This window comes from Rhinatrema bivittatum, chromosome 10, assembly GCF_901001135.1.
Source record: "Rhinatrema bivittatum chromosome 10, aRhiBiv1.1, whole genome shotgun sequence".
Taxonomy (NCBI): domain Eukaryota; kingdom Metazoa; phylum Chordata; class Amphibia; order Gymnophiona; family Rhinatrematidae; genus Rhinatrema; species Rhinatrema bivittatum.
The window spans coordinates 92,984,204-92,996,346 of NC_042624.1; the positions used below are offsets into that span (position 1 = coordinate 92,984,204).

At 39.2% G+C, this 12,143-nt stretch overlaps 1 protein-coding gene across 2 annotated transcripts in view; it reads left to right on the forward strand.

Moving 5' to 3' along the window:
- The window catches only part of PIGK (phosphatidylinositol glycan anchor biosynthesis class K), a 224,907-nt gene that overhangs the window by 149,802 nt on the left and 62,962 nt on the right, over positions 1–12,143 (forward strand). For both annotated transcript variants that reach the window (XM_029618432.1, XM_029618431.1), the window contains exon 10: positions 11,395–11,470. In XM_029618432.1, the coding sequence (XP_029474292.1) occupies positions 11,395–11,470 (76 nt within the window). The remainder of the gene's footprint in view (positions 1–11,394; positions 11,471–12,143) is intronic.

The window sequence follows — 12,143 nt, forward strand, 5'->3', positions numbered from 1 at the left end:
CTGTGAGGTTGGCGTTTGGTTGTCCTCAAAGTGTTAGTGCAACTGCGCTGCTATGGCACTTACATTAGCTTTCTGTTAAGCAGCCTGTCAGTTTTAAATTGATGGCTGTGATATTTAAAACTATGAAAGGTTCTGGTGCCAGCTGTTTACATAAGCTGCTTTATGTCCCTAGGTGTAATCTGTGATTAGAAGATGGAGCGTTTCTCCCTCTAGGAAAGAAACCCAGAGAGTTGCCTATCGTAGTAGAGCATTTTCAGTGGCAGGGCTGAAACTGTGGAATTCAGCACCAGTGGAGGAATAACTGGAATCAAATTATTTGATGTTTAGAAAAAAGTGGAAACTTTGTTGTTTCCTGGTGAGTAAGCTGTTGGCAGTAAAATCTGTAAGTAGCGAGACAGCTAATATTCTGACATTCACTGGTATTGGAGAAGGGCAGACTTGGGTTGTGGGTTATGGAAGGAGGTTGGATGAGTGTATAGGTTATGTTGTATTTGATGTATTTTTAATATATATTTTATTTATGTTGTTTACCATCCTGGGCAGATTTTATTTCTGATTTAGCAGTATATAATAATAAATAAATAACACAGAATACAATAGGAGGAGGGCTAAGTTTATAACACCAAGGGAATAAATCTTTGACTGTAAATTATTACTAATGTTTTTCATTGACTATTAAAAGTAGTGTGCCATTGACATACAGTATCACAAGGGTAATACAAGGGTATACTTTATTGACAGTCAATCCTTGTTTTCCAGTCACCATTGAAAATCATAATTTTGAACCCAACAATAAACACAACCACAAACCCTGTCCATAAAGTGCTTCCTCCATCTTTAGGTTGATGTAACTCTGTCCCCTTATCCAGTGATTTTAATTCCATAGCTATTTCTTTCTTACTGTGTCAATGTTCAACTAATTCTACTTTACCAAAGTTTTTAGCTATGAATTTTTTACTGATTTATTAGTAATAGCAGTGTAATTACTGATATTATACTACAAGTATAATTTGTTTTTTACATCTTCTGGATAATTCAGAACAAATTATCATTCCCCTGACACTCATTTTTCTGTATGGAACATTATTGCCACCTTACTGATTAGTACAATATTCATTTCCATTTTTGTTCACCTTATTTTGTGCTTTTGAAAAAATGAAGTATTGTGCTGTTTGTTTTTCCATTTGTTATCCAATTCAGAGAGCAATCAGCTTCCAAGCTATATTTTCATGCATATATTTTAGGGAGATGAGACTGTGCTCTTGCCCATATAGCCGTAAAACCCGCAAAGCTTTGTTGTGAAGGCAATTCTATATGGATTTAGTGGACAGGATCAAATCAGATTATTGCTGATAGAACCTTAAAACATTTTTGTGATCTATTTTAGCAGTATATCCAATAGATTGTAGTTTTCCAGTTTAATCTGTCGAGCAACCTGTTACCATTCCAAAAGAAGTAATTCTGTCAGTAATGTTGCACTGCTTATCTTACTGGTGACTCTTGTCTTTTAACCGTATGTTTAGCCTGGCTATGGAAATAATTAATTGATATATTTGCAAATTATCAGAGACATCTGCAGATTTTGTTTGCTTAGTAAGTAAGCCCTGTTCCTCCAGCTGCTAAAACTTTGGGGCACATTCAGGATCTGTGGGCAAGCAACACTCCATGCTCCTTAAGATTCTTTCCTGATGGGAGGGAAGCAAAAATCTTTCAAGGTCCTTGGCCTGTTAGCAGGTCTTCTGACACCGTTCAGTAAAAATAACACACTACCATCCAGTCCAGTGTTCAAAAATGAAATACTTTTACTGCTTAACTTGTGCTCACAAATGATCTTCCAGTGGTAGCCATACAGAAAACAAAGTCCAGAAATCCAAAAGCTCTGATACAGTCACCGGTAAAACCCACAGATACCCTCTGCGCGTTGGGATCCTGTCCTCTAGACTCCCACATAGGTTACTCTTCTGAGCAGTGTTAGTGGTCTAAAACAAAAAGGCCATTACAATAAACCGTGTTCCCTCTGGACTCCCCTTGTAATAATGTCTTTTTATTAGGTGCAAACTCCTGTAATCTGGAAACCTCTCTTGCACAGCCAAGGATGAGTTTCTCTTACCCAGCAGCTCTGAAGCAAGGTCCCCCCTTTAAAGTCACTTCTTAGAATTCAGACGCTGAGGAAATCTCTCACAGCAGGTTAGGAGTATAGGACAAACTCCTTTTTCCTTTCAATCTCCTTGAGTCTCCTCCTCCTTAAAATCCTCCTTGGATCCCAAGAAAATCTTCCACTTTCCTAGTGTCTGGGAGCCCTCCCCTTGGGTGCCAGTCATCCTCTCAGCACAAGAGATAGAGAAGAAGAACTTTTCTTTCTTGAGGGCCGAGGACTTTGATCTCGAGCTTCAGCCACCCTCCCAGGATGGAAGACTAGAGAGAGAGAGAACGCAAGCCAAAGTGAGTTCATGAGTTTAGTTAAACACACATTCCCCAATGGAGATACGCTCAATTGGGACATATCGAGAAAAATGATACACTCTTCTCACTAACCTTATACATCCATATAGTAAGGGACACTTTGGTGACATCCATACAAATACTGAAATAAAAAAAAAATGTAAAAAATGAGCAAATGGATACTTTCACAAAAATATTAATAATTTTGGGGAAAAAAAAAAGTCCAGACTAAGCAAGAAGTATGACCTATTCAAGGAGGCTTATTGAAACTATTAACAGATGATATAAGAAGAATCATAGTCAAAAGCTTCAACCTAAAGCCTTTTGTCACACAGTGGGCTATAGGATTGATCATTCATGGCTTTATGCATCAATCATCTACCACTATGATCACCTTTATTCCAAAGTACTTTTGTCCCAAAATTCAGAGGTCTCAAACTGTTTCAAGAAGCTTGCAGAATCTCTTATCTTAAAAGCACAAATGTCCATCCCATCAGTCTGTCTTGACCTCTCTTGCAATCCATCTTTAGGCTGAGAAAGTTTGATGATGTATCCATCTATGCTTTTAAGATAAGTTATTTTGGAAGTTTTTTGAAACAGTTTCAGACTTTTGAATTGTGTATTGTGCATTTGGTCAATGAAATCTCTTTTTGAAGAGATGGGCTAAAATTTATAGTGGCCCACAATTTTGCTTAATACGCGTAAACTGTAAGAGCATTATTCCAATTAGATTACCATCAGCAAAAACGCAACATGGACCACCATAGACAGTTGCATTTATACCATTGTTTCTTGTAATACTGTATTTAGAGCTTGTTTTGCCCTCTCAACTTCATAGTGCTCAACAGTTCCCAGTCAGGCCAGTTCAGAATGACAGTGCAGTGATTGAGTCTGATGAGTTTAATTATTTTCATGCCTTTGGAAAATTAATGTTGCTAGGTCTGATTATACTAGCTTGCTAGCACTGTCATAAAAGTGATTACAGTGGCCAGCTCATATCATGGTTATATTTGATCACAAATGAATAGTAAGGGTGTATAGGAGAATCGCAAAGTTATTTTAGGAATTCTTGTATAGTAAGATAATGCAAGTGCCTGGATAAGTCTCTCTTAAAATTCTAAACTTAAAATGATGCTTTTTAGTCAAGGTTAGTCATGCATTATCATTTTTTAATCTAAAATATAGAGCCTGATTCAGTATAGACTTCTCCCATTTCTATGCCTGTGGAGAAAAATCTTTCTCGAGTAACCCAGAGAATGCATTCTTAGCTAAGTATAAATCTCTTGTTATTGCACAACTGTCTTTGTGTACTTTTCTTCTTCTGATTGATCATGGGGATATGCTACTTCAGACGCACACTAAAAAAGACAAAAAACTGGTTCCCATATGCTATGGTGCTTCAAGATACATAATGAATTACAATAATTAATCACTCATTATGTCTCCTACATACTAAGTGGTTGGCTTTCCTTATTTAAAGGGGTAAAAAAACAAAACCTGGTATGTGTATATATTGCCAGCCTGGATAAATTGCCTCATTATCCAAATAGTATGTATAGTGTCAGATATCAACCTTTATGAATGCTGCAGTATGTTGAGTTCATTTTGAAAATGTAAGCTGGAAAATGACCAACATTTGGTACTTTGTTGGCCCGTTCTGAAACAATATCTAGTGGAACCCTCTTCTGATTTAATGTATTAAATCATTTGTAGACTGCCTCCCCAACCCATACAGTTGCTCATAATGGTACACAGCTAGTCAAATAGTACAAATAAACAAAACCAGAAATAAGCAACATGTTCAATAATTTAGGTGCAAAATGTAAGAGTTTGACATTTCCAGATTTTTATAATTTATTGAGTTTTCAACTGTGAGATTTTCCTGTAGCTTTCAAAGGTGTTGTGGTTATAAGGCAGTCACTTCTGTGCTTCTGTTGATAATCTTTAGGTATTGATCTGTTTATCCTGCTGTGTTGCCATACTTATATGATACTTATGTTTAGAAATAACAACAGGATCTTCCATTTTGCGTTAATACGTCACTCGTTTGTTAAAGAAAAGGGTCCCCCCTTTTCTTTAGAAGCAGCATGGCATTCTGTGTCAGGATGCTTGCCAGAATGATTTGTAATGTTACAGGATTAACGTTGTCTCTTGCACTACAGTTTAATAAGTAGATTAAAAACAAACCTGCCAATAAGTAGTGATCTAGTACAGCAGAGTTTGAAAAATAAAATAACCTGGGGATTAAACCCTCCTTGGTTATTCCCTCTTAGCTGTTATGAATGAAAGAGGTCACTTTAATGCTCTCATTAAGTTTTCTTTTTTTGGGGAAAAATCAATTTGTGTCGAACAGTAGCAAAAATATATTTAAATTAATTACTTTCTAAGTGGAATAATGCACAGCATATTGTTCAGTTATATAGTTATTTCCTAAGCTGCTGCTAGTACAATAGTTTTGATCTCCCTCCCACTGTGAATAAGCATATAACTTTGATTATATTCCGTTGAAATAATTTTTTAAAAATAGGGTAATTTTCAAGGACATTTCCGCAGGTAAAATGGTGCTTTGTGTTTGGAAATGGACTGGTACAAAATTGCCTGCCTGATATGCGGATAAAGTTACGCACGTACACGCGGAGGTTTACCTTGATCAAGAAGATTTGTTCCTGGGGGCAGGGTTGAGGGTTCATAAAATTTCCCCCAAAATTCCTGTTTATGTATTAGTAGGTCTAAATGTGTTTGGGTAGTTGTAGTGGGATAAATTTCAAAGTGAACTTATGCACATAAGTTCATTTTGAAAATTGGTGTCACTTAGATATGTGTTTTATGGAAGATTTGTACGGGCTGTTACAAAATTAGCACAGTATGTCCAGCATGGGGGTGATTAGTCAGCACCCCACCTAGATGCAAAGTCCATTGCTAGTTTTTTACCCATGGAATCTGGTAGGTAATTTTTAAATAAACTATGCATATCATTTTCTTTGGAAAAGTGCATGTGCAGATTTGAAAATGCCAATCTACGTGCACCCTTTACTCCCCTGACATAAACACACTTCGGGAAGCTTTCCTTTTTAATGTGGCTAAAAGAATGCATATTGTGAGCTCTTTATGTACTGTTCGGCCATTCTGAGGAGGCCATTATCAGAAAAATCTAGGAAAATGACTTTGCAAATTGTCCCCCATATGTATGCCCAGTCCATTTCTTGAGCTAATACTCTTGTTCACATCAGAATAGAATGAGCAAAAGATGACATTACCAGACAATAAGTAAATCATATTTGTATGTATCTGTACGTGCATGCATACATTCTAGATTTGGTTGTTTTAGTTTAGAATTACAGTATCTTTTATGATTGTTTCTTGGCTGTAGTATACTATTTTTATTCATCTAATTGTTGCTGATGTAGTCTTTGAATTTTTTGTTGACAGCTTGCAAGTGCCTGAGATATCCCTTTGGGCTTGATTTTCAAAGTGACTTATGCATATAAAACCTGTTTGACGCATGTAAGTGGAGTTTTGGAAATCAGTTAGGTTAGTGCATGTAAAAGTATGCACATAACCCAGTTTTGCATGTGCTTTTATGTACACTGAAGGGAGGTGTTCCAAGGGGAGGAATTACAGCTTTTGCGCATACTTTCAGATTCTAAAACCTATGAGGATAACTTTCAAAACTGCTCGCATAAACCCATATATGCATGTATATGGGCACACAGTTATTTACTATTGTAAATTTCCCTGCATGCAGATGATATGTGCAGATTATAAAATATGAGTACATATATGTGCATACATGTTCACATATGTAAAAAAAAAAGCATGAGCCGCGCAAGTTCAGACTTATCTAGAAAAGTAATGGCACTTATCCAGATAAGTTCTAATTTATGCAGCTAAGAAGCAGCACTTAGCCTGATTAGTATGAAAAGTGTTACTTGTCTGTCTAATTAGCACTTTTCAGACTTATCTGGGTATGTAAGATAGCATGTGTGGTGTTGACTGGACCATGGGCAGCCTCCCGCCCTGTTCGGGAGTAGCTTTGGTACATCCCACTGGTCCTGAGTCCATCTGTCTACACATTAGGAAATGGAGAAATTACTTTCCTGATGATTTTGTTTTCCTTAGTGTAGACAGATGGATTCAGCTTCCCACCCTCGGCTGCCGCATGTGTGTGTGAATAGTCCTCTTGTGGGGCTCTGGGTCCCAAGGGATTACTGATAAGTGTTCATCCAGTCCCTAGATGGGATACCTAGATTCTACGTGAGTTCAGTGTTTCTTGTTGGTTCAGTACAGTCATGGTTGGCTGTTTTAATCAAGTTTTTTGCTAGTCTGTACACAGTTGCTTTTGGAGAGAATACTGACAGGCTGGGGTCACTGCAGGAGTATATATACTGTGATGTCAGCTTGCTCCGTCTCCATCTGCTGGCAGGGGAACATAACCCATTGGTCATGAGTCCATCTGTCTACCCTAAGGAAAACGAAATTATCAGGTAAGTAATTTCTCCATTATGTGGGTTGCAACTTCAAGAAACTTGTGAACTGTCTGAGGCACTTAGGAGAGGATTCTTCCATCTTCCTCTCTCAGAGAAGAATGATCACCTGACTTTTGCTCCTCCTTCCCGTTACTACCTAGAGGCAACTGGTGCTGAGGCCCTGAAGTGGCCTGCAGCGGGAGGGAGAAGATTAGTTTCACTGTGACCTTTCCTTGGTGCCACTCCCAGAAAAGAGAAATGACCTGGCTTCTGATCCTTCGTTGTCCAGATGCTACCTGAAGGCAACTGGTGCTGAGGACCTGCCCTCCCACCATAGGCTTTCCCCAATAAAGGTAACTCAATGAACCTCTCCTGGCTGCTTGACATGAAATGCCACTGGCATGTACTTGCAAGCACCAGATACATTGGTGAGATGGGAGAATGCTTTCATTATTCCAGCCATCGTAAACTTGGAATTTGAGCACAGTATACACAGGATGTGAGGGAGGCGAGGAGAACATAAGAAATTGCCATGCTGGGTCAGACCAAGGGTCCATCAAGCCCAGCATCCTGTTTCCAACAGTGGCCAGTCCAGGCCACAAGAACCTGGCAAATACCCAAACACCAAGAAGTGATGGTAATTCCTTCTCGGTCTTCCCTTTAAGTCCTTGGCCAAGCCTCAGCCCCTTCCCAACTCTGTATTATCAAGACCTGAGGAGCCACAGTGGGATGTTTCTTGATACAGCTCATCCCACACAAAGGTTGGGAAGGGAAGAAGGGGAGAGAGCCTGGATGCATGGCTCCATGCCCTCTGGTGTGGTGCTTCAGAGATTTCCTTTTCTTGTCTAGTTCAGTTGCGCACTTCTCTCTGTGGCTTATCGTATAAACAATGGACTTAGCTGAAAGCTCAAAATGTTGAGCCTAGGAGAGGGCACGCAAAATGAAAACAAGAACAAAGTTCTTACATGACTTATGTTAAACTGAAGGGGACATTAGGAAGCCACCATTCATCCTTGTCAATGAAACAAAAAATGTTCTGCACCTGTGCTTTAAATGCATGAAGCAAATGTAAGTGTGTAATATGAATATAATTGTTAAATGTGTGTCTTTTGACATTTACTATTACATTTGGCTGTATCTTGACATTTATAGTGACAGAAATAAACAAAGAGTGAAAAGAACATTCACTGAATAGAAGGAAATCTCGAAGATAATTTCTTTGATTGTCAAATTAAATTGAAGGTATTCATCCATACATATTATCACCAATATACCCACAGCAGTTTTAATGAAGAACATGAAAATTCTTTCATATGTATACAATAATTACAAACATCTGTCCTTGGAGCTTGCTGTTTTCTTTTAGTCAATTGTCAGCAGCAAAATAGAAACATAGAATCATGACGGCAGAAAAAGACCATATGGCTAGGGACCTTAGATTTCAGTTTTTATTTTATTTTAAATGGGAATTTCAATGTTATAACAAAAAAAAAATCAGTAGAAAAATGTCTTTGTTATAACAAACAGGAGAAAAATTAGTAGAAAGGTAATTTCTCCACTGATTTTGTTATAATATTGAAATCCCCAGGAAAAATAAAATAAAAACTGAACTCAAAGGCCCCTACAAATGGCCTATCTAGTCTGTTCATCTCTACAATCCTTGCTGCTCTTTCAGAAATCCCCTGCATTTCTCCCATGCTTTCCTTGTCGCCACTACCTCCACAGCGGGGGTCTGCTCAGTTTCTTTCTTTATTAAAAATTCTTATATTCCGTATATTTGATAAACCATATTAGGCCGATTACATAAACATAAACACTGAACAAGATAAACAAAACAAATGAACACTTGAAAGTGCACATAACAGCAAATAATCATTCTAACATAATCGTCTACAGTTTCATACTTTGACATACAATAAAACAATTTGAAAATGCTGCCTGGAACAAATGGGTTTTTAAACCTTTATGAAAGACTTTAGAATCCTTGATGAAATACACTGAGGTAGATTTTAAAAACATACACGCGCGCGTACTTTTGTTCGCACCAGTGGCGCGAACAAAAGTACACCAGATTTTATAAGATACGTGCGTATCTTATAAAATCCGGGGTCGGCGCGCACAAGGCTGCGCAAAATCGGCAGCCTGCGCGTGCCGAGCCACGCAGCCTGCCTCCGTTCCCTCCTAGGCCGCTCCAAAATAGGAGCGGCCTAGGAGGGAACTTTCCTTCCGCGTCCCCCCACCTTCCCCTCCCTTCCCCAGCCCTACCTAAATCCTCCCCTTACCTTTGTTGGGCAAGTTACGCCTGCTTGAAGCAGGCGTAAATTGCGCGCGCCGCCCCGGCATCCCCCGGCACAGGCCGCAGTGCCAGGGGACTCGGGACCGCCCTCCTGGCCCGCCCCCGAACCGTCGCCATGGCCCCGAACCCGCCCCTGCTCCGGACACGCCCCAGACATGCCCCCTCCCGCCCCTTTTACGAAGCCCCGGGACTTACTCGCGTCCTGGGGCTTTGCGCGCGCCGGCGGCCTATGCAAAATAGGCATGCCGGCGTGTGTAAATCCGGGAGGATTTACGCGCGCAGGGGTTTTAAAATCTACCCCTATATGTTTAACAAGACCTGTTCATTGATGATTATAACATTGTCTATGTATTGTTAAAAATCTATAAATAAATAATAATAATAAAAAATACAGTTCATTTGACAAAGAATTCCATAGGGTAGGACCTATATTCATCCACCCTCTCTATAAAGAAATAGTACCCTAGATTACTCTTGTTTGCCCCCTTTGATCCTCATCCCATGACCCTTCGATCCAGAGCCTCTTTTCTGTTTAAAGAGGTCTGCCTCCTGTGCTTTGATACATTGGAAGTATGTAAATATCTCTATAAAATCTTTTCGGCTTGTCTTTCCTGTAGTGTCTACATGTTTATATCTTTTCTGTCTCCATAAGCTTTATAATGAGCCCATCTTTAAGTTCCCATAAGGTTTATAATAAGACCATTTTAATAATCTCCATCTGGTTTATATCTTATTGAAGTTTGGTCTCCAGAATTGTACACAACATTCCAAACTAAGAGCTGGATTTTCTAAGGTCGCTAATGGACTGCTCATGCTAGCAAATAGATAATGAGACTAGGTTATTATTATTAGGCTTATATATATACTGCGGGGAAAGTACTAGCATGGCAGTTACACTTTATACAGCACTGTGGTATACAGTGCTGGACCCTGACTGCCCATGGACCCAGACAGAAAGGGAGAAACCCACTAAGGGGTTGTTGGGGAGGCAATAGGAAGAGAATAGGGTAGACGCTCAAAGGTAGTCCAGAAATGAGCTTTATTTGAATGGATCACATCTCCAATAGATCACGACTCTATTCTGTATCCTGATGGCTTTCTTAGACAGCCTACCCTCCTGTTTCGTTGGCAATAGGAAGAGGACATAGGAAGGGAGTAGGAAAGAGAGGTCCAAGGAAGGAGCCATGCAGGACCGAGCAGGAGAGAGAGGACCCGGGAATGGGCCATGATAGGGAGTACATGTGATGCTAAAGGTTCACTTGGGGCTGCCAGAAGTGTACATCATATTTTTATACATTGCAGACTGCTGAAATGTGATGGGCAACCTTGGATATACACGCAGTGTACTTTGTGCAGTCCTATCACATGTTCATAAACGTGTTCATAACTGCCTGCCAGTGTTTATTATTCTAGGCTTGTACCATCCGAACTCTACTGTTTGGAAAATGCTATTTGCATGTGAGCCTTTTAGTGATGGCCTCTAGAAATAATTGATTTATTAAAAGAATGTTTTTATGCTGCTGTCAAGTATATGTGCATTCCTATCTGCATTTCTTTCGTCTTTGCATCATTGTATAAATATGTTCATGAGTTAAGATAAATAGAGTGTAGGCTTGAATGTAACAGCAGGTGTTTGTTGGATGCATTCCTTCCCCCTGTTTCCAATGTGCTTTCATTATTGCTGATCTTTAGATGGGAGGAAAAGGCCCCATTTATTTTAAAGTTAATCTACATGAGTATATATGAATATTTTTCATAGTGCATCATTTTATATATTCTGTACTTTGTATAATGAGCATATTCATTGTTTGAATAGCTTAAAATAGTGTCTTTTCCCATTTAAGATAACATATTCTTTGTTGTCTAATAGACTCTAATTCAGTGAACCGTAATTGGTGCCTAAAGCAGCTATTTAAATGACTGTAGTTGCTGAAAAATTATTTCAGAATAAATTATAAAGGCAACTTAGAAACAGATGGGAATTTAAAAAGTAACCAAGTTTCAATGTCTTTCTGAACACCAGAAAAATGTATTCTGGATGAATTTGCATCTCAGAGCTGTGATGGAATTTATTCATACCTGAGGTTAAAGGCAGAGGCTTCGTTTATTTATTTATTTCAAATTTGAAAGGTTGTTTCATAATGAGTAGGGAGTGCAGCGCTTTTTATTTCATCTACTCTTTATTCTCAGACCTGTTAAAGAAGAGGTGACAAAGGAGCTACTGAAATATGCAGAGCAGCTTCCTGTACCTGAAATAATCCATCAGGTATGTCATCCTGTTCTATGTTTTATCTTTTAATCTCGTGAATATAGGACCAGACATGATGATAACTTTCTACTTTTTGTATCTATCACTTTTTTTTTTAAATATCTGGCCCATAGTATGTTTGTTTTCTGTGTAACTAGTAAACTGTATTAATTTCTTCTTTGGGGTTTTTTTGGGGGGAGAGGGGGCCTAGCAATTTTGTTCTGCAACTTTGGACTTCCAGTTGAATCAGAACCAGCCTCTTTTGGGCTGCAATACTGTGAGTCCTCATTTGTTACTGTATGATGTCCCCTCCCCCCCCCCACTTGTTTTTATACTCCTCCCCCTTCCCACTCAGCTTTCACAGCCGTAGTCGTCAGCTGGAGGCCACAAACCGTAGCTCCCTTGGAAACCCAGCTAACTTGGACCTTACGTTTGGCTACTAGATGCCGCTGTTGAGGAATGTTTGAGAGGGCCTCAGAGTCAGGGACTGTAAATGCTACGTAGCATCCCTGGCTGGCCCAAATAGCAGAAGCCCAGCCCAGAAATAAAAAATTACGTGTTCTCCGCATGGCAATGCAGAACACTACTAATGAGCCATTGGCCTGGCCCTGTATTCGTATTGGGTATGTTTGTAAAAGATTTATCTGCTTAACGTTTGGATAAATCGAGCTTGTAAAAAATGTCCCCTTTT